The sequence below is a fragment of the Nomascus leucogenys genome, chromosome 4 (assembly GCF_006542625.1).
Source record: "Nomascus leucogenys isolate Asia chromosome 4, Asia_NLE_v1, whole genome shotgun sequence".
NCBI lineage: Eukaryota > Metazoa > Chordata > Mammalia > Primates > Hylobatidae > Nomascus > Nomascus leucogenys.
In genome coordinates, this window is record NC_044384.1 from 80,425,268 (window position 1) to 80,447,349 (window position 22,082).

The following is a 22,082-nucleotide window of genomic DNA, read 5'->3' on the forward strand; positions in this document are numbered from 1 at the left end:
GGAAGCGTTGTCTTTTACTTCCCCTTGGATTTGGTGACAGAGAGGAGGGGAGATGAAACCTGGGCATGCATGGAAGGTATCACGCAGGTGAACATCATCTGTCCTGTGACATGGGGGCAAAAGAAAGGCAAAAAGGCTGAATTTCTGGCCGGGCACGGTGGCTCACGCCTGTAATCCCAGCACTTTGGGAGGCCGAGGCAGGCGGATTGCTTGAGCTCAGGAGTTTGCGACCAGCCTGGGCAACATGGTGAAACCCCGTCTCTAGTAAAATACAAAAAATTAGCCAGGCATGGTGGCGTGCACCTGTAGTCCCAGCTACTCAGGAGGCTGAGGCAGGAGAATTGCTTGAACCTGGGAGGCGGAGGTTGCAGTAAGCCGAGATAGTGCCACTGCAGTCCAGCCTGGGCAACAGAGTGAGACTCGTCCCCTCCCCAACCCCCCTGCCGAAAAAAAAGGCTGAATTTCTTTGACCTGAGTGGCTGCAGTCCTCTGGGGCTGGGACTGTTTGAGCCTTTACTTCCATCTGTCTCTGTCAAGTGAGCAAATTGTTTTATTTGTGTCCCCAAGCCCTGCTGTGGTATAACCGGGGAGTGTGAAAACAAACCAAAATCCTGTAACATAATACCAAATAATACTCACTCTCTTTGTCTTTCTCAAGAAAATGAAAGCACATGAACCATGTTCTCCTGAAAGCTGAGAAATGAGTTTATTACCGATCTATGTTCCATTTCATTAACATTTGCTGAACTTGGATCCACGTGCTAGGAACTGGGACAGGTATTCGGGAGATAAGTGTACGTGTAAAATAATACCAAAGCACCAAACTGCTGACTTTCCTTTGGGCGCCAGGGGAGAGAAGTCACTCTAGCCTTCCTGGCCTTGGAGAGCCAAGTGGGTATAAGCTGGTCTAGTCACTGCAGTCAGTCACCTCTGCAGGCTAGGACAGCACTGTGTGACTGAGCCCGTGACAGCTTCAGTTTCTTGACAAAGTAAACTCAGCCCAACCAGGTGTCACAGCCTCTCCAAGTCCAAGTCCCCTCAAAGGTTGAACACATTTATCCCCTCCCAACTGAATTATATTACTTGTATGAGCCAGCGCATGCGTCTTTTTTTTTCTTTCTTTCTTTTCTTTTTTTTTTGAAATGAAGTCTTGCTGTGTCACCCAGGCTAGAATGCAGTGCTGCAATCTCGGCACACTGCAACCTCCCCGTCCCGGGTTCAAGCGATTCTCCTACCTCAGCCTCCGGAGTAGCTGGGACTACAGGCATGCACCACCACACCCAGCTAATTTTTGTATTTTTAGTAGACACTGGATTTCGCCATGTTGGCCAGGCTGATCTTGAACCCCTGACCTCAGCTAGTCCACCCACCTCAGCCTCCCAAAGTGCTGGGATTACGGATGTAAGCCACCAGGCCCAGCCAGCATCTTTCTAATTTTAATGGAATTACGGGCATTCCCTTCTTTCTAGTTGTTTTATTAATTGCCACCATTAACAATACCAAGGGCATTTCTAAAAAGAAAATAGTTAGGACAGTTCCAGCACCCTCTCACTCAGAGGTTCCTCCCCTAAATTCATTGGCCCTCCTCTTCCAATTGGCCGATGTATCCTCAGGCCCTAGACAGTGCTGAAGCGAGCCCCATATTTGAGAGCCAGTGGGGAAGGGGTGGGGGCAGTGCGAGGTGAGACTATTAAGTCTCATTTTTCCCTGCTGTGAGGGCTGTGGGATGACACAAGCCACCCAGGATCTGCTGCCCTGGAGAAGGAAGGTTTCCTAGTTGTTGCTTATCTTTGGAGTCTGGGGTCTTTTGGGAAGTGAGTTCCTGGATCTTGGGTTCTGAGTTGTGTCACCACTGCGGGGGAAGGGTGGGTTATCATTTCTAAACTCAGTGCTTGTTGACACTTGCAGAGGAGAAAGAAATTTGGAAAGCCTCCAGGGTTGTCAAAACTTCCTGCCTCTCGCCCTTGGCATGATCACCAAAGCAGAAATCAGGATGTTGGATTCCAACCTTGGGGAGTGGCGTGGTTAAGAATGTGGTCTCTGCAAGCAGACAGCCTGGGTTCGATTCCCAGCTTGGCCATTTTCTAGCCGTGTAATCTTAGGCAAGTTACTAAACCTCTCTGTGCCTCAGTTTCCCCATCTCATGGTCTTGCTTTGATAATTAAATCATACTGAATAAATGTCAGCCATTACTGCTGAGCTGTGCCAGATTTGTGAAGGGTGCTCGACGTGCCTTGGGGCTTCCCCTTTCCCTATCAGAGCAGTGGGAGGCATCACAACATCCTTCCCTTATCCCCCTGCACTCTGGACCCCAGATGCCCGAGATAGGTAGCTGCTCCCATCAGTGTGGGTTGGGAGTAGAAAACTAGGAGTCCATCTGGCTGCTTCTCAAACCTGCAAACCAGGAATCCCCGTCCAGCTGCCCAGCCACTGGGCGAGGGGCAGGTGAGTGTTTCTGGACAGCTCCCTGAACCAGTCCTGCTCCACTTGAACACATGGAGTCCGAGCCAGGGCCTTGGGAGGTGGGCCAATCAGGGTTCACGTAGCATTTGTCATCACTGCTGGGGACAAAAGGCCAGTCTTCATACACAAGATGCACAGTGGTCTGCAGGTCAGCAGGGAGCATGCCTCTCCCAAGGTTCGGGGACACTAGTCACAAGGGCCTGGTGCCAGTCTTGCAGAGGGGCACACCCTGCCCTGTCCTGGCAGTGCTCTGGAGCAGCAGCTGGGCTATCCGGGAGATCACTGCACTGCACTGGGGGCCTGACCTCCCCGTGGGCCTTGGGGATACTCTTCCCTTGGGCCTCAGATTTTGCAATATTTCTGACAAAATACTTGCTGACAAAAAGCCTTCTGAGAGAAGCATTATTAACTCCAGTTCCTGGATAACAGTCTAAGGTTCAGACTGGCAAAGTGACTGGCCAAAGGTCACTCCACTAATAAAGAACAGAGCTGGACTCCAGCCCAAGCCTCTGAATGCAAGGCCTTGCAAGGTACATAGGTACCTTCCCCCCATACAGCACTGTCTGATGTCAGTATGTGAGCCACATTTATAATTTTAAATTTTTTGCTGGGCATGGTGGCTTATGCCTGTAATCCTAGCACTTTGGGAGGCCAAAGCAGGTGGATCACCTGAGGTCAGAAGTTCAAGACCAGCCTGGCCAACATGGTGAAACCCCATCTCTACTAAAAATATAAGAAAAGTAGCCAGGCATGGTGGTGTGTGCCTACAGTCCCAGCTACTCAGGGGGCTGAGGTAGGAGAATCGCTTGAACCCGGGAGATGGAGGTTGCAGTGAGCCCAAAATCATACCACTGCCCTCCAGCCTGGGCGATAGAGCGAGACTCCGTCTCAAAAATAAATAAATAAAATAAAATAAAATAAAAATAATAAATAAATTTTTAGCAGCTGCATTTTTTCGAAAACGTAAAAAGAAACAGATGAAATTACTTTAATAATATATGTGATTTAACTGAATATATCCAAAATATCATTTCTACATGACATCAATAAAAAAATTCTTAATAAGATACTTTACATTCTTTATTCTTACCAAGTCTTTGAAACACAACCTGTACTTCACACTTAAAGCACGTCTCAATTTGGACACTCAAGTTTCACCAGAAACATTCAATCTGTATTTAGATTTCATACTAGTTACAACTGAAAAAGGAGAATCACATATCTAACTTACTCCAGCCATTTGAAAAGGTTTTCCAATGATTGAATTGATTATGTCTTTAAAATTAAAGGGAAAACATTTTGTAAATTAAATAGAAATGAATTGAATTAAATAAAATGAAATTTTGAGTTTCTCATTGGCACAAACCCTGTTTCAAGTGCTCAGTAGCCACACGTGGCTGGTGGCTATTGTACTGGACAGCACAGCACCATACGATTTTCCCTCCGAGCGGGACTGAGTGATCTCTAAGCCCTTCAAATGTATGTTCCTCCCCTGCGTTTATACAGATAAGTGCTTTGTGTACCATGGGCCCACTTCCGTGATGATAAACGGACGGTGTAGGACAGATTTCCCGTCTATATTGACAGCATACTGAAAACAGTACACTGTAGTAGTTAAAAGGGTGACTTCTAGAGCCAGACTGTCCAGGTTCAAATTTTGCTTTGATTACTGACCAGCTGGGTGACCTTGGGTGATTTACTTAAGCTCTCTATGTCCCAGTTTTCTCAGTGATGACACTGGGATGATGATATTAATAGTATGCACCTCACAGGATAGTTGTAAGGATTTGCTAGTACATGTAATGCACACAGATAACAGCTATCGTCTATGGGGCATACAGAAGGTGCTCAAGAGATGTTGCCTTTCATTACGTATTTTATCTAATTATAATCAAAGAATGTAAGGACTGGACGAGATCAAAATCTCATCAATCTGTCATTATGCAAGTGAGAAAATGGGGCCAGAAAGTGAAAGAACTCGTCCAAGGTCATGTAGCAAGTTAATGATAGAAATCAACCGTCATCTCCTGACGCCTAACCCAGTGACCCCCTCCACTGTGCCCCCAACAATGCTGACATTTTCCGGAGAAGAAACACCCTGACCTGCCAGCCGCATGAGCTCTTCAATTCTTCCCTGGGAATGAGTATGGCTTTAGCTGACGTGGCCACACTGTCGGCCCAGGTGCTTCTCTGCAGGCTCAGTGGAACAGGGTGACTGGGTAGCCAGTATTAAAGCTCATTGTATTAGTACTTCAAGCTAACCCACATGTCCCCCCAGGGAAAAAAGCCCTGTGTATTTATTTGGGGACCTTTAATTTTTATTTGATATAGAACATTTGCAAACATTAGAACAACACAAGGCAGAAAGAAAACAGGAAAGCAGGCCAGGCACAGTGGCTCACGCCTGTAATCCTAGCACTTTGGGAGGCCAAGGTGAGCGGATCATCTGAGGTCAGGAGTTCACGACCAGCCTGGCCAACATGGTGAAACCCAGTCTCTACTAATATATATAAATTAGGCGGGCATGGTGGCACATGCCTGTAGTCCCAGCTACTTGGGAGGCTGAGGCAGGAGAATTGCTTGAACTCGAGAGGCGGAGGTTGCAGTGAGTTGAGGTGGCACCACTGCACTCCAGCCTGGGTGACAGAGCAAGATAGAAAGAAAGGAAAGAAAGAGCAAGAAGGAAGGAAGGAAGGAAGGAAGGAAGAAAGGAAGGAAGGAAGGAAGGAAAACTTATTAATATCATGTGGGCATGTATTTTCTTTTCCTATAGTAGAGATTAAATTTAATTTATTGATATTCTTTTAGCATCTCTCCTGGGCAAGGCACTGTGCAAGGTGCTAGATATATGGGGGTGATGCTTAGAATCTAGTGAGCCGATGGATGTCAAACAGTTCATGACCAGGATAGCTATGTAATTAAATGTGGCTGGGCTCACATGAAAAAAAATCTGAGGATGCAGTGAGAGGACAGAATGGGAGATTGAACTCGGGCTCTCTCTGGGTCCTGGAAAACCTTCACAAGCTTAAAACCTGGCGGGGGGTGAGGACGGGGACTGAAGGGGAGAGCACAACCATATTTATAACATAACCCTGTATTCTGCTTCTGCCACTTAACATTATGGCATAAACTTACCCCCACATCATTAAATACTCCCTGTAAATTCTTTTTTGGCAAATGTTTTTAATGTGCTATATTTTTCTAACCAACTCCCCAAGCACTTTTAGACAATCCAGTTGTCTCCAATTTGAATTTTTTTGGTGGGTTCTTATTTGTTTGTTTTTATTATGCTATCAGAAACAGCACAGGGTCGGGCTCCGTGGCTCACTCCTGTAATCCCAGCACTTTGGGAGCCTGAGGTGGGCGGATCACTTGAAGCCAGGCGTTCGAGATCAGCATGGCCAACATAGTGAAACCCCATCTCTACTAAAAATATAAAGAAAAAAATTAGCCAGGCGTAGTGGTGAGTGCCTGTAACCCCATCTACTCAGTAGCTGCGGCAGGAGAATCGCTTGAATCAGGAGGGTGGAGGTGGCAGTGAACCGAGATCGTGCCACTGCACTCCAGCTGGGGCAACAGAGGGAGAGTGAGACTCTATGGCAAAATAAAAATAAAAATAAAAATAAAAAACCAGCACATCACAGCATTCTGGGGCTCCAATGGATGGAAAAGGAAATCTAGAACCATCTAGTTCCAAAGCATGGACTTTAGTCTCCAGGCAGTATGGTACTTGAGATAGTTTTCTTTAGGATAGGTTCCCAGATGTGGAATTACTGGATTGAAAGAGCTTGGTTTGCTGTTGTTGTTAAGGCTGTTGGCATCTGTGTTTGCAAACACTTTCTGTTGGGTTTTTTTTAAACTATACTTCTAGCAGGTGACACATGCACCTGGCTGCACCACTCGTAGATTCCGCCTCCATGTTTCCATCGTCCCTTTCCACCCTGCCTCTGGCTCTGTACAGCATCTCTTTCTCCATCATCCACTCCACTAACATTCAGGATGCAACCGTGTTTTCCTCAGCACCTCTGACAGTGCCGGAGGACAGAGAGTAACCTCAGGTGTAGCTGGCGTTGACCTGACACTGGTCACTGGGCACGGCCAGGGCGGCATTCTGGGGAGTGCCTCGTTGTTCCTAAAAGTTTCCTACCAGGCTTGCTCTGACACTGGGCTGGCCAGTGGGAGGCTCAGCTTTCCCTCGATGTCTATGCCTCCTTTCTCCACAAGTCCCTCACCTCTCAGATGCCCATGGGACATCTCAGGGGCCTGGGTGACACAACAGGAGTCTCAGTGTCTCGTTTTCTCAGATTCCAGGCAACGAGGCTCTTTCGTGCCTTCATTCTTCCTGTTCTTACAGTCTCCTCCGCAGCCCATTCTACTGGAGTCTTCTTCCGACTACCCCATCGGAGGTCCTGTCCCACTCGGGGACTTCTGCATGGAACTGGCCTGAAAAAGCCACCTGCTTCCTGGGCTGGGGTCGGCACTCCCAACCTCTTTCTTCTCCTATTCTCAAACCAGCCGCTCCCCTCCATCCCTTCCCTGTCTTGTTCCATCACTTTCCAGAATTTGGGGCACAACTAGAGATGATTTTCAGGGGCACAAAGTATAATTTCAGGTGGTGAATAAACTTAGCATTAAATAACACTGAATCACGTGGCAATAAAAGTTTAAATAATTATTATTTTGCAATGTTCTGTCATTCCTTCTGATTCTATCAGATAGTCTGATGATGACGTGTCTTTTTTTTTTTTTTTTTTTTTGAGACGGAGTCTCGCTCTGTTGCCCAGGCTAGAGTGTAGTAGTGGCGTGATCTCGGCTCACTGCAACCTCTGCCTCCTGGGTTCAAGCGATTCTCTGCCTCAGCCTCCCGAGTAGCTGCAGCTACAGGCACCCACCTGGCTAACTTTTGTATTTTTAGTAGAGACAGGGTTTCACCTTATTGGCCAGGTTGGTCTCGAACTCCGGACCTTGTGATCCACCCACCTCGGCCTCCCAAAGTGCTGGGATTACAGGCGTGAGCCACCGTGCCTGGCCAATGATGTGTCTTTTAACATCTCTAACATGGCTTTATTTTTAGTATGCTTGTTTTTACAATTACCTTCTATTTTAGGCAAGTCATATACATCGTCCCTTTAGGTTTTAATATCTTCTAATTTTTTCATATCAATATACATACCTAATTTTACATACATAGAATCATATCATACATGATTTTTAAAGTACAACCTTTTACCTTCATTGCTTGCTTTTCCTCCCACTATCTTCCATGGCTGTGACTGTGTCCCATGACCAGCTGCATAATTTGCAGGGCCTCGTGCAAAATGGAGATGCAGGGTCTTTGGTTCAACAAATTATGAGGCATTTCAAGATGGCAACAGCAGAGGATTCAAGCAAGGGCTGGTTCCTTCTAAGCACGGGGCCCTGTGCACAGTCCACCAGCCCGTGGAGCTGGCCTTGCCTGGCCCCTTCCCCTGAAGCCCACTCTTTTCATTTTTCCATTTTGATCATCTGCTGTGTGTTCTCCCACACTTATCTTCATGTTCCTGTAATCATACCAGTTCACAGAGGGGTTTTTTTGGCCTTGTTTCACAAAAATTGCATCATATTACATTTTATTCTCTGCATCTTGCTTTCCCTACTCAACACAGCTTGGAAATCCTGCCAACCCATCTGGGTCTATTTCATTCTTTATAAAGGCTGCATAAGATGCCACCCTGTAAATGGACCGTAATTGATTCAGCTGTTTCCCCTGTGAATGGGCATTCACTCTGTTTCTAACTTTTTGCCATTCAAAAATCTGCAGTGGACTGGGTGTGGTGGCTCATGCCTGTACTCCCAGCAGTTTGGGAAGCCAAGGCAGGCAGATCACTTGAGGTCAGGTGTTCAAGACCCAACCTGGCCAACATGGAGAAACCCCATCTCTACCAAAAATACAAAAAAATTAGCAGGGTGTGGTGGTGGGCGCCTGTAATCCCAGCAACTTGGGAGGCTGAGACAGGAGAATTGCTTGAACCCAGGAGGTGGAGGTTGCAGTCAGCCAAGATCACGCCACTGTACTCCAGCCTGGGTGACAGAGTGAGACACTGTCTCAAAAAAAAAAAAAAAAAAATCTGCAGTGAACATTTTTATGTTCAGGTGTCTTTAATGATGTAAAAAAGCAAATTCACAGGAAAGGGTAAAGCTTTGCTCTTACTCTGTTTTGTGTTGCTGTAACAAAGTACCACAAAGTGAGTAATTTAAAATAAAAAGAAATTTATTTCTCATAGTTCTGCAGGCTGGGAAGCCCAAGATCTAGGGGCCACATCTGATGAGGGCCTTCTCTCTGCGTCATAACACATTGGAAGGTGTCACATGGCCAGAGAGTGCACGAGAGACAGAGCGAGGGACAGCTGAACTCTCACTTTTACAACAAAACCACTTCTGCAATAACCAACACACCCCTATGATAACAGCATTAATCCGTTCATGAAGGCAGAATCCTCATGACCTAATCAACTCTTTTCTTTTTTTTCTTTTCTTTTTTTTTTTTTGAGACACAGTGTCGCTCTGTTGGCCAGTCTGGAGGGCAGTGGCACAATCTCAGCTCACTGCAACCTCTGCCTCCAGGCTCAAGCAATTCTCCTGCATCAGCCTCCTGAGTAGCTGGAATTACAGGCGTGTGCCACCACACTCGACTAATTTTTGTATTTGTAGTAAAGACAGGGTTTCACCATGTTGGCCGTGTCTCGAACTCCTGACCTCAGGTAATCCGCCCGCCGTGGCCTCCCAAAGTGCTGGGCTTACAGGCGTGAGCCACCATGCCCAGCCCAAATCAATTCTTAAACATCCAACTTCTCAACACAGGTCATTGGGGGATTAAGTTTCCAACACATGAACTTTGGAACACATTCAAACCATAGCAGGCTCCTTTTCAAATAAATTTATTGCAGCAAAAAAGTGAACCAATTTAAAGAAAAGTGTGAGGCACAGGGCCAGGCAAAACTGGTAGCAATGGGCCGGGGCGCAGTGGCTCACGCCTGTAAACCCAGCAATTTGGGAGGCTGAGATGGGCAGATCGCTTGAGCTCAGGAATTCGAGACCAGCCTGGGAAACGTGGGAAAACCCCGTCTCTACAAAAAATATACAAAAATTAGCCAGCATTGTGGCGAACGCCTGTAGTCCCAGCTACTCGGGAGACTGAGGCACGAGAATCACTTGAACCCAGGAGGTGAAGGTTGCAGTGAGCCGAGATGGTGCCACTGCACTCCAGCCTGGGCGACAGAGCGAGACTCTATCTCAAAACAAAAAAGGTGATAATGATGTCTGAGAAATGCTGATCTTGCATTCGGCCCTCTGTGAAATGAGGCCCGGATGGAAAGACGGTTCCAGGTAATTTCTGCTTTTGTTCCTGTAGCACAGAGGTCAGAGAACAGAGAAGCCAAGTTCCCTTCTTGGGATAGGGGATGGGAGGATGCTTGACACAAAAATAAAGCCCTCGAGGTTATCTGCTTTCAACCAGCTGCCTTGGAGCTGGCAGCTGCTGCTCACTCATTCATTCAGTCAATCAACAAACACTGCCTTGGACACTGTGGGGGACACAGGGCTGACCCAGCCGTGGGCCCTGCCCTCTAGGGTTTTCTGATCTAGGAGAACACATTTTTGTCTTTATGCATGAGAAAGTGGTTTTCCAGACCCAGAGAGAGAGATGATACAGAGCAGAGCTAAAGCCCCCCTGCCCCACACACATCACATTCACACACGGTCATAATCACATAGGCACACAGTCCCTCACACACACTCACATGCACACAGCTCACAGTCATACACACTGCAGCCATCGTGCAATCCCCCCTCCCCCACCCCATGTAGTAACATTGAAAACTACGCTGGAGCACTGGGACCGTTGCTGTGGGAACCGGGATTCTGAAATCCTAACTTGTGGGCATCTGAATTCTTGCGCTGAACATTCTAATACATCAGCCACAGAGTTCGTGCTCTGAATTTGGAGTCATTTCCCCTCCAGGGGCTCAGGCTGGGCAGACAGCCAGGGAGTTAGCGAGGACAGCAATTAGAGGGCTGATGACTTTCTGCCTGATGATGGAGAGGCCCACACCGTTTCCTGGAGAGGGCTGTCTGCCAGGGTGTGCACGTGCACACGCACAAGCTCAGGCTCAGGGGGTGTGTCCCTGGAATCTGCTCAGGTGAAGCTCCAGGAATGTGTAGCGGTCATGTCCGAGTCTTCAGCCACTATATCAGTCAGGCCAGGCTAGGCAAGGCTGTAGCAACAAGGACACCCCCAAATCTTCATGGTTTAACATGACAAGGGCTTACTCCTTACACAAAATCCAAGCTGGGTCAACATCCCCTTCCCTCTTGCAGTTCCTCCGCAACCCAGGGCCTCTAATATCCCTCAACAGGGAAGACGTAAATGGAAAAGGCTCACCGCCTCTTCCCTGCTTTGGCTCAAAAGTGGGCAGACGTCTTCTGCCTAGGCTTCAACCAGCCCAACCTAAGTGTAAGAGAAACCAGGAAATGCAGAGGAGTTCACAGACAACCACAACAGTCCCTGCCCCAGAGCCTCCCTTTGTGCTTTGCAAGCGCAAACATCCCAGCCCAGAGGGGAGGCGAGTCCTTGGAGACAGTTTAAATCCAGGCTCTGCAGCTTGCTCACTGGGTGGCCTCAGGCCACGCATCAGTCGGGGTCCCACGAGGAAACCTAGAATAGGAATTTAAAGGGGACTCATTTACAGAAGAACTACTTACAAAGGGTAATGCAGTAAGTAGAATCTAAGAGCAACTTCTGGCCAAAGGAGACACAACCAGGGAGTGGTCAGTGAGTCCGAGTAGGAGACAGTCAAGGAGAGGTCACCTTGGATAAGCAATGTCCTTCACATGAGGGACACGAACTACCCGAGGGACCTCACAGGGAGGGGCCAGAGAAATAAGCGTCACATCTTCGCTCTCCTCACTTCTGCCTATCTCTGCTAAGGCTCCCCATTGGCTGAATCTGACAGAAGCCATAAGGCCCAGGAAGACAGGGGTTAATCCAAACAGGTCAGCCTCCCAGGGCAGAATGGATAGTAGCTCTGGTGGAATAAATGGACCCTATCTGGCAGAGACAACTGATTTTTGCTTTTGGAGCCTCCTTTTCCTAATCTGTAAAATAAGAATGCTAACACCTGCCCCATTGTGTTGTTGAAAGTAAATGGAATAGACCGGATGCAGTGGCTCACGCCTGTAATCCCAGCACTTTGGGAGGCTGAGGCAGGCAGACCACCTGAGGTTGGGAGTTTGAGACCAGCCTGACCAACATGGAGAAACCCCGTCTCTACTAAAAATACAAAATTAGCCAGGCGTGGTGGCGCATGCCTGTAATCCCAGCTACTCAGGGGGCTGAGACAGGAGAATTGCTTGAATCCGGGAGGCGGAGGTTGCGGTGAGCCGAGATCAAGCCATTGCACTCCAGTCTGGGCAACAAGAGCAAAATTCTGTCTCAAAAAAGAAAGAAAGAAGGAAAGAAAGTAAATGGAATAATATATGCAAGTAGGCAAATACCTGTCCTTAGTGAATGCTAGTTTCTTAGTGTCTGAAAGCACTTTGCAATCCAGTGGTTCCCAGTCCAGGATGTGCCAATTATTCTAAAGTCTGATATGAAATTCTCAAATTCTACAAACAAAATTTTCTTTTTCTAAGTCACTCCCATTTTCGAGCTTTTTCTATATGTCAAGTATTTCATAGTCTGTCTCATTTCAGTCTCACGATATTTTCCTAAGAATCATTGCTGAAAAATTGGGACTGGCACAGAAAGATGAAGTCACCCATTCATGGTCACGAAGCCACTTTGTGTGTCTGGCCCCAATGCCCACTGCCTTTCCTCCCTGTTCTACTCCAATTTCTGAAGATGTGTGTACAATGAATAGGTAAAGCGGAGGATCCTGAAATGCCAATGTTTGAGAACTTTCCCTACTTTGAAGGGAGGCAAATGCAAATGCACCCAAAGTTGAGGACCATGTCTTTTCCAAAGGCCTCATGTAGCCACCACAGGCTCCAAGAAGTGCCCCCTGCTCATCAGGGTGCCTCTGTGGCCTCCGGGCCTGAGCTCACTCACCCACCATGCTGCTGCTGGTTCATTTCAGGTCATCCGTCTCCAGCCCCATCTGACCAGCTCAACACCAGCAGTGCAGAGAGTGAGATCTGGGAGCCAGGTGAGCAAACATTCCCTCTGGGAGTCCATGATCAGCGTTCTGTAGGTGGTCCCCCAGGGTAATAAAGAAGGGAAATGGACATTTAGGATACCAGGGAGGCTCCCTGACTTCAGACAACACTTCTTCCTGACCCATCACCTGAAGTTCCACTATCAATTCACTTTGAGATCGTAGAACTACCATTTTTGAGAGGACACTGATGAGTCACATACAGGTGGGCAGGTATGCCTGGAGCATTTTAAGAGGATTTGTTAAGAACAGGCTAGAGTTCTTGGTGGGGGAGGCAGGGTCCTTGATTTACTCAACAGACATTTATTAAGGACCAACTGTATGCAAAGCTGCATGCTAGCACTGGGGGTACAATCCTGGGCTAAAAGGGGCAGGTGGTTCCCAAAGAAGGGGTTCTGGGGAAGTGAGGACCACCATCAGCTGAAGGAGCCCACATCAACCCCACGGCCAGCCCCTTCGCAATCCTCCAAGGTTCCCTAGTCACTGTGACAGCCTCTAGGACAGTACCCTCAGAGGAGCAGAGGGGCCTTCAGGGGAAGCATGCGCCCACTGGACCAGGGCCCCTGAACTCACAATTCTGCCTTTCTTTCACAAACAGGTGCCCCTGGAGACAGGAGCAAGTGAAGAGGGTTTCTGGGGGGCTGGACCCCTGGTTGTCTGTCACCCATCTTAACCTCTAGAGTCACTCCCGAGCCCCACCTTCGGCTGACTCTAAGGAGAACCACAGGGTCAGGCCTCAAGGTGGGCTCAGGGATGAGCCAGCCCGGCTCCATTTTGCAGATTGGAAAGCTGAGACCCAAAGCCAGGCAGGGCGTTGTCAAAGGTCACGCACAGAGTCAGTGGCAGAGCCTGGGCAACCCCCGGCCCAGGCCCCACCGGTCTCAGCTCTCTGGTCTGACACTTCCAGGGGAGCGGCTTCCGGTCCGCCTGACGAACGGGAGCAGCAGCTGCAGCGGGACGGTGGAGGTCCGGTTCGAGGCGTCCTGGGAGCCCGCGTGCGGGGCGCTCTGGGACAGCCGCGCCGCAGAGGCCGTGTGCCGAGCACTGGGCTGCGGCGGGGCGGAGGCCGCCTCCCAGCTCGTCCCGCCGACCCCCGAGCTGCCGCCCCCGCCGGCAGCTGGGAACACCAGCGCAGCTGCTAATGCCACTCTGGCCCGGGCGCCCGCCCTCCTGTGCAGCGGCGCCGAGTGGCGGCTCTGCGAGGTGGTGGAGCACGCGTGCCGCAGCGACGGGAGGCGGGCCCGTGTCACCTGTGCAGGTACGAGCGCACCCCCTACACGGGCCCCCACCTGCCCCACTCCCCAGGCCTTCAGCCACTGCCCCTGGCTCCAGCCCCCGGACCCAAGCCTCGCCCTCCAGACCTCCACCCCCACCGCCTACCAGTGCAAACGCACCGGGTTCCCACACCGGAGGACGACCTCGAGTCATTTCCAGATCTGAGCGTTTCCTCGGATCTGGCCTCCAGACTCCACCCCTACACTTGGCCCCTAGTCCCACCCCTGGGTTCCCAAAGCTAACCCGGTCTCTAACCCCACTTACTGGGCCCGCCGCTTCCCCGTCCCCGCCCGCTCTGGGTCTCTCCTCCCTTTTCTCCATATACATAAACATGCCCAGGTTCACAGGGTCCCTTAGCGCTGTGGCTCCCAGGCTCCCAAACCTTCCCTCCAGGCCCCGCCCACCAGGTCTCTGGTCCCTCCCACCAGCCTGCGGCTCTACCTAACCCATCTGCAGTCCTGGGAGGATTCCCAGTCTTGCCTACCCGGCTACAGCCCTCTCACTGGGTCCACAACAAGCTCACAACTCTCTGGCCAGTCCAACCATCACCCCAACCCTCCCTTCCTGGCCGGATGCCCCAGCGTCCACAACCCCCTCCCACCCCTAGAGAACCGCGCGCTGCGCCTGGTGGACGGTGGCGGCGCCTGCGCCGGCCGCGTGGAGATGCTGGAGCATGGCGAGTGGGGATCGGTGTGCGATGACACTTGGGACCTGGAGGACGCCCACGTGGTGTGCAGGCAACTGGGCTGCGGCTGGGCAGTCCAGGCCCTGCCCGGCTTGCACTTCACGCCCGGCCGCGGTCCTATCCACCGGGACCAGGTGAACTGCTCCGGGGCCGAAGCTTACCTGTGGGACTGCCCGGGGCTGCCAGGACAGCACTACTGCGGCCACAAAGAGGACGCGGGCGTGGTGTGCTCAGGTCAGTGGGCGGAGTCGCTGAAGCCCGGTCACCACCAACACTCACCATAGGCCTACTGGGCGCCAAGCCTGGAGTTAGTGCGGAGAGGTGGTCCCTGCCCTTGAGAGGTCGCAGTTCAGGAGGGGAGATGAGACTGAGACAAACACAATTCAGGAGAGAAAGTGGTAAATGCCCCCAAGAAAAGCAGTCAGGTGGAGTCTAGAGGCAGCAGGCAATGCGGAGCTGTAGGCTAAGGCTGACCACCTCCTGGAAGGGGTGACATTAAAAGTGAGACTCTTCCCGAGTGGGAGTTGGTCACCTACATTCAAGCAGCAAGGGGAGACTGAAGGCAGGGAGGCCTCTGAGGAGGCTGTTGGTCTGTCCAGGTGAGGCCAGAAGGTTCTGGACCAGCCAGTGCCTCTCTTTGATATGCAGGAGATGGGGGAGGTGGGGATGTTAAAATGTAGATTCTGATTCAGTAGATCTGAGGCAGAGCTCCAGAGTCTGCGTTTCTAACAAGATCCCAGGCAATGCCGATGCTGCTGCTCCACAGACCACACTTATCACAGCAGGGTTGGCCAGAGCAGATGGGGCAGGTGACAGACACAGGAGGGAGAAGACACAAGATCTGGAGACCAAATGGCTGCATTGGTGCCTGCACTGGTGGGTCTGGGCTGGTGGGAATTTCTGCCCAAAGGATTCTGACCTGACTCTGTCCCCTGCCCCTTCCCTGCAGAGCACCAGTCCTGGCGCCTGACAGGGGGCGCTGACCGCTGCGAGGGGCAGGTGGAGGTACACTTCCGAGGGGTCTGGAACACAGTATGTGACAGTGAGTGGTACTCATCGGAGGCCAAGGTGCTCTGCCAGTCCTTGGGCTGTGGAACCGCGGTGGAGAGGCCCAAGGGGCTGCCCCACTCCTTGTCCGGCAGGATGTACTACTCATGCAACGGGGAGGAGCCCACCCTCTCCAACTGCTCCTGGCGGTTCAACAACTCCAACCTCTGCAGCCAGTCGCTGGCAGCCAGGGTCCTCTGCTCAGGTACCCCATCCTACTCCACCCCCCAGATTTGAGCCAGAATTCTACCTGAATCCATGTCCTAAAAACTTACAGTCCAAGTACCACAATAGGCACCAGATCGGCAATGGCACATATGGCATAAGAAGGACCGTTGTCCTTACGGTGCCCAGGCAGACAGTGCTAATTCATCAAGGTATTTTCAGATGCTCCACTCAGCCCCAGAATGATGAATCATATATGAAGACATTATATGCTAAGCAATGGTTCCTCTTGACTGGGATGGACTCAAGAGTTGAAACCAATTTGCCATCCCAGGCCTGGTGATGATAGTAAAAATAATATTAGCAGGCCCTAGTAATAATATCGGCGACAGCTTCTGGAACCCTGATCATATGCTAGGCATTGTTGAGCACTAAGTAGCTCTTATTTCTGCTAAGCCTCATACCCACTGTATGAGTTGGGTTCTACTATATCTCACCAAATCTAAGATGGCATTGTTTATAAGTCACACCATTATTATTTTATGTACCATAAAGAAGAGCAAACACTGCCAAAATAAACCACCAAACGTAATGACTGAAGCCATGATCCCAATTTCCGACGTGTTAAAGTTTGAAAAAATGTGAGTGTTAGATCTGAAGAAACATATTTGCCTTCTTACGGCGTTCAGACACCTGGTTACAAATTCCAGCTCTGCCATTTACGAGCAAGGAGGCTTCCGACAGTCCCTTAACCTCCATGTGTGGATGCTGATACTAGGCACTTCGCAGGATAGCTGGGAAACCTGATAGTATCTGCTGAGGGACTTTTAAGCTCATTTCTTCGTGAGCATACCTGCCCAATGGGAATGCCCATTATGATAATGAAGACAATGTCAGCTCTTCATCTCCCTAGGCTGATTAAGAACAAACTGAAACTGAATGGAAAAGGGATTTGTGGTCTGTAGCAGCTTACACAGAAAGAAGGGATAATTCTATTAGCCCTTTATTCTAACCAAAGAGCCTTCCCAGCATTTAACCCATGAGTTCGTCCTTACTGTGGGGTGGGGGAGGGGAGGGAGGTAAGTTTCCTTAGCCACGTGCCCCTGATGGGAGCACAACCCTAGTTCTGGGTCACTTGTCTGTCCCGTTCAGTTTCTAACCCAAGGCCTGGCACACAGTAGGTGCTCAGTAACATGCATTGAGTGACTGGGCGGTGCTTTCTGACAGCTTCCCGGAGTTTGCACAATCTGTCCACTCCCGAAGTCCCTGCAAGTGTTCAGACAGTCACTATCGGTAAGTGTTGCTGGATACTACGCGGTTTCTCAGACTTGGACATCTGTGTGTGTGTGTGTGTGTGTGTGTGTGTGTGTGTGTTCCTGTGCACACCTGTGTTGGGGTGGAAGATGGTTTGGTCCTCATCCTCCACCTCCAACCAATGGACTTGCCTCCCTGGGGCTCTCTGGGCAGCACTTTCTGCTCTTTCTACATCCCCGCCTTGCAAAGTCAGCCCATAGATCACTGAGTCCTGATACTTCCTGGACAGAAGTCCATTCCCCCACTTTCCTGTGAGCTCCTGGAGGGCAGAAGGAAAGAGCTGGAGGCCGGGCGCGGTGGCTCACGCTTGTAATCTCAGCACTTTGGGAGGCCGAGGCGGGCAGATCACGAGGTCAGGAGATCGAGACCACGGTGAAACCCTGTCTCTACTAAAAAATACAAAAAATTAGCCGAGCGCGGTGGCGGGCGCCTGTAGTCCCAGCTACTCGGAGAGGCTGAGGCAGGAGAGTGGCGTGAACCCGGGAGGCGGAGCTTGCAGTGAGCCGAGATTGCGCCACTGCACTCCAGCCTGGGCGACAGAGCGAGACTTCGTCTCAAAAAAAAAAAAAAAAGAAGGAAAGAGCTGGAGAGAGCTGATACCACCTCAAGCAGGTGTCAGGGTCAGGGTCGGGGCGGCAGGGGGAGGGTGATCTTGGCCCAGCTGGGTAGCGGGAATGCTGGCACACAGCCCTGTGTTCATAACAGGCCAGACACTGGGCCTAGTGCTTTATAGCCATTATTTCCCAACCCTTTAATCCTGTCAGTAGCCAAATGGGAGAGGTCTTATTATAACCCTTACATCAAGAAAGGAGCTGAGGCTCCGAGGCTAAAGTCACAGCTAGTGATTGCTGGCCAGAACTGACAACCAAGGCTCTGAATTCCAGATCCATTCTTGGTTTACCCACCAGCTGTGTGTAGCTTGGCTGGCATCAGAGCAGATTCCCAGGACTCAACTCCCAGCTGTGCCTCTTGCTAGCTGTGCCCTGTTGGGCAACCCTTAACCTCTCTGAGCCTCAGATGCCTCAATTATAAAATGGAGGTGATGAGCATATAGTACCTTTCTCCTAGCATTGCTGTGAGGCTCCAGTGAATTAATTTTTGTAAAGTACTTAGAAAAGAGCCTCAAAGACAGAACTGTCCGAAAGTCTGCTGTTGCTATGAGTAATTTAGTTCAGGCATTGAGCCCCTTTGCAGTCCTGGGATACCCACAAGGGCTGGCCCAGATTCCCTTGCTCTGCCTCCTAGCTCTCTGTCATCTTCTCTCAGACACCCAGAAGCAGTGAACAGGGGTTTGGGGAGAGGGCACAGAGGCCCTAGCCATAGATGACAGCACAGACAGGAAATGAAATGCACAACTGCACAGGCTGCTGGGCAAGCTCCTGCCAGGCCCTGCAGGCAACCTGCACATGCTTTCTCTTCCTGAGGTTGGAGTGGGGATCCACGCCATCCTGGAAGGGCAAAGAGTGAAGCGCAAAGAGTGAAGCACAAAGAGAGATCCAGGGACCACACACCGGCCCTTGGTCCATCAGCCCCTCCCTCAGCCACGGCCCTCTGGACCCACATTCACGGGTCTCCCCATGGCCGCAACACCCAGCCTCACTCTCACATCGGCTTCCTGCTGCCAGATCCAGCTCCCATCCTGGCCCAAACTTCCCCATTTGCAGACAGAGAGGGGAGAGGAGAAAATGAAGACAGGGAGAGGGTTCTCTCCCGGGGGAAGCAGACACTGCTCCCGGGGGAAGCAGACACTGCCCCCAGCAAAGAGGTCTGGATGATCTCATCTCCCTCCCCGTTGCTGTCACTACTAGTCATCTAGCCCTGTGGTCTGCTCACTCCAGGAACCCTCCTCACTGACCCCTGTATCCATTCTTGTGTTTTGCATTCTTTTAAGCAGAGTGGAGGCTGAGGGAGGGGGAAGGCAAGAAGTCACCCCAGAGTGGGGCTGCAGAGGTGGGAGACCCTGAATCCCAGACCCCACTCCCGTCCTCATGGAGGGGATGTCTGGTGGGAAGGAGGGGGGACTCAGGCACAGCTCTCCTGATGGTCTGTTCACTCCCAGAGGTGGCTCAGAGTCACTGTCTCTGGGAAGTCAGTGTTGGTCTTCCCTCACAGAGAATGAAGTGCCTTTTGTAGGGCCTCATGCCCCCCGTGTCGCTGTTCAAACCTCCATCACAGCAGGTGCCTCATCATACTGGATTGGGTTACTTATTGATCTCTCCGCTAGACAAAGCCCCTCAAGGCCTGTGATACTGTTGTCATATGTGTAGCCCCAGGGTCTAGGGCCAGGCACACAGCGGGTACTCAATAGTTGTCTATTGAACAAAGACTAAATACTAAAGAGCTAGCAGACAGATAGATCTCTGCAGCCTGGTGGCCAGAGTTCTATTTCAGGCAGTAATTCATTTAATCAATTGCTCATGCATTCAAGATGCATTTATTGAGCGCCTAATATACACCACACACTTAAAAGCAATGGGAAAATTGGAAAAAGGAAGCAAGGAGGAAGATAACATAAAAAGGGAAGCAGGTCAGCTTTACAGAGAATGGAAAGGCAAGAAGAAGGATGAGTGCCCATTCCTCTTTCTTCCTGAATTGGAATTCTTGTTTCCAGAATCTTCTGTGACAGTGAAAATAGAGAACAAGGAATCTCGGGAGCTAATGCTCCTCATCCCCTCCATCGTTCTGGGAGTTCTCCTCCTTGGCTCCCTCATCTTCATAGCCTTCATCCTCTTGAGAATTAAAGGAAAATATGGTAAGTGCAAGGTTCTGGGAGCCACGGCCATCCCAGGGGGATGTGAGCCTTGGCAGAACCCCAGCAGCAGTGGCGTGGTCCAGCAATGGCCACCCGGCCCTGGCCCTGGGGAGATCCCCATGGTGGAAAGGATTTTCCCAGCATGCCCAGCAGTTGTGGACCCACCAGCGGGGAGGACCAGACTGTGCATGTGTGTGTGCGCACGCGCGTGTGTGTGTGTGCATTCACGCATGTGCCTGCAAGTGCTGAGGGAATGAGGAGAGTGGTGTGTCAATGAGAACAGAACGGAACCAGGTAGACTGGGAGAGGGCAAAAAAATGACTTGTAGAATTTCTGCCTCCCCTCCCTCAGCCCTCCCCGTAATGGTGAACCACCAGCACCTACCTACCACCATCCCAGCAGGGAGCAATAGCTATCAACCGGTCCCCATCACCATCCCCAAAGAAGGTAGGATGTCCCCCATCCTGGGTGTGGGAGGGCTGGGGAGGACAAGAAGGGTGCGTTTTCTGGAAGGTCAGCACCACTTAGGTCCAAGACGTACACACAGCTGGAGATAAGATCTGGGCCAGCCCACTCACTGCCCTGGGACCTTGAGCAGGCTCAAGTCGTCCCTGGACATTGAAGGGCAGATGACCTTCCAGTTCAGTCACGCTAGGACTCTAGAGTTTTGAGTTCTGGACAAATACAGGCTAAGCGCGTTTTAGATCTTGGTTCTCAGAGGAAAGCTCTGTTCTGCTTTGCTCTGCTAGTTGACTAGTAGGCTTGTGATATCATCATCCCTATCAATGTCCTGCCCAATTGGCCTTGTGAAGGCCCAATTGCCCAATTGCCCAATTGGCCTCGTTGGCCCAGTTGGCCTTGTGAAACCCCATCATTGGCCTTGTGAAACCCAACTGCCCAATTGGCCCAATTGGCCTTGTGAAACCCCATCAAGATTCTCCTAGAATGTGGTTTTATTTCATAGTTCATATTTTCTAAACAAAAAAAAAAACAAATTGGGGCTGGGCACAGTGGCTCACGCCTGTAATCCCAGCACTTTGGGAGCCTGAGGTGGGCAGATCACTTGAGGTCAGGAGTTGGAGACCAGCCTGGCCAACCTGGTGAAACCCCATCTCTACTAAAAATGCAAAAATTAGCCAGGTGTGGTGGCGTGCACCTGTAATCCCAGCTACTTGGGAAGCTGAGGCAGGCGAATCCCTTGAACCTGGGAGGCAGAGGTTGCAGTGAGCCGAGATCACGCCACTGCACTCCAGCCTGGGCGACAGAGCAAGACTCCGTCTCAAAAAAAAAAACAGGGTCAGTCATTCATCCTTTATGATATATGGATTTATACCTCTTGCAGAGGAATTTGAGCTTAATCACCTTGCATTATGAATATTTTCAATCACCTTTATCGGAAAAGAGTTCAATGACATAAAAACCAATACAAAACTCAGCCAAATATTATAAATATCCTTTGCACAGAGAGTCCATATATATGAGAAGAGAATGTGAATACAGCATCTAGCACAAGGCTTAGCACAGGGCAGTTGCTCACGGAATAGCACAGTCTAGAGGTTTAGAGCCAGACTGCCGGCTCTGGGCCGGCAGGTAAGAACCTGTCTGTGCCTCAGTTCCCTCCAAGGCAAAATGGGGATAATAATGTACCACTTCACAGAGTTATCATGAGGGTTAAATGAGGTAATACTTGTAAGTGTTAGAATAGTGCCTCACATATAGTAAGTACTGTGTTAAGCGTTTGCTAAATAAATGTTTAGTTCTCCATATTGGAAATGAACTAGTCTAGAAACTTCAGACTGGGTGGCTTGTACAAGATGGGCTACCCAGGCCGGGCACACTGGTGGATGCCTGTAGTCCCGGCACTTTGGGAGGCCGAGGGGGATGGACTGCTTGAGCCCAGGAGTTTGAGACCAGCCTGGGCAACATGGTGAAAACCTGTCTCTACAAAAAATTCAAAAATTAGCTGGGTGTGGTGATGCATGCCTGTGGTCCCAGCTACTCGGCAGGCTGAGGTGGGAGGATCACCTGAGCCCAGGAGGTGCTGCAGTGAGCTGTGATGGCACCACTGTACTCCAGCCTGGACAACAGAGTGAGACCCTTTCCTAGAAAAGAAAGAAAGAAAAAAAAAAAGGACTACTTGGTACTCCCTTGCCACTCTGTCTCTCACCTCTGCCGTTCATACTCTCTACCA

General features: G+C 50.4%; 1 protein-coding gene across 3 annotated transcripts in view; it reads left to right on the top strand.

Annotated features, from left to right (window-relative positions):
* The window catches only part of CD6 (CD6 molecule), a 49,211-nt gene that overhangs the window by 22,420 nt on the left and 4,709 nt on the right, over positions 1–22,082 (top strand). For 2 of the 3 annotated variants that reach the window (XM_003275241.3, XM_004087812.2), the window contains exons 2-8: positions 12,576–12,644; positions 13,561–13,911; positions 14,536–14,847; positions 15,563–15,865; positions 17,053–17,118; positions 19,751–19,891; positions 20,243–20,338. In XM_003275241.3, the coding sequence (XP_003275289.2) occupies positions 12,576–12,644; positions 13,561–13,911; positions 14,536–14,847; positions 15,563–15,865; positions 17,053–17,118; positions 19,751–19,891; positions 20,243–20,338 (1,338 nt within the window). The remainder of the gene's footprint in view (positions 1–12,575; positions 12,645–13,560; positions 13,912–14,535; positions 14,848–15,562; positions 15,866–17,052; positions 17,119–19,750; positions 19,892–20,242; positions 20,339–22,082) is intronic. The other variant, XM_004087813.2, reaches the window with a different exon arrangement.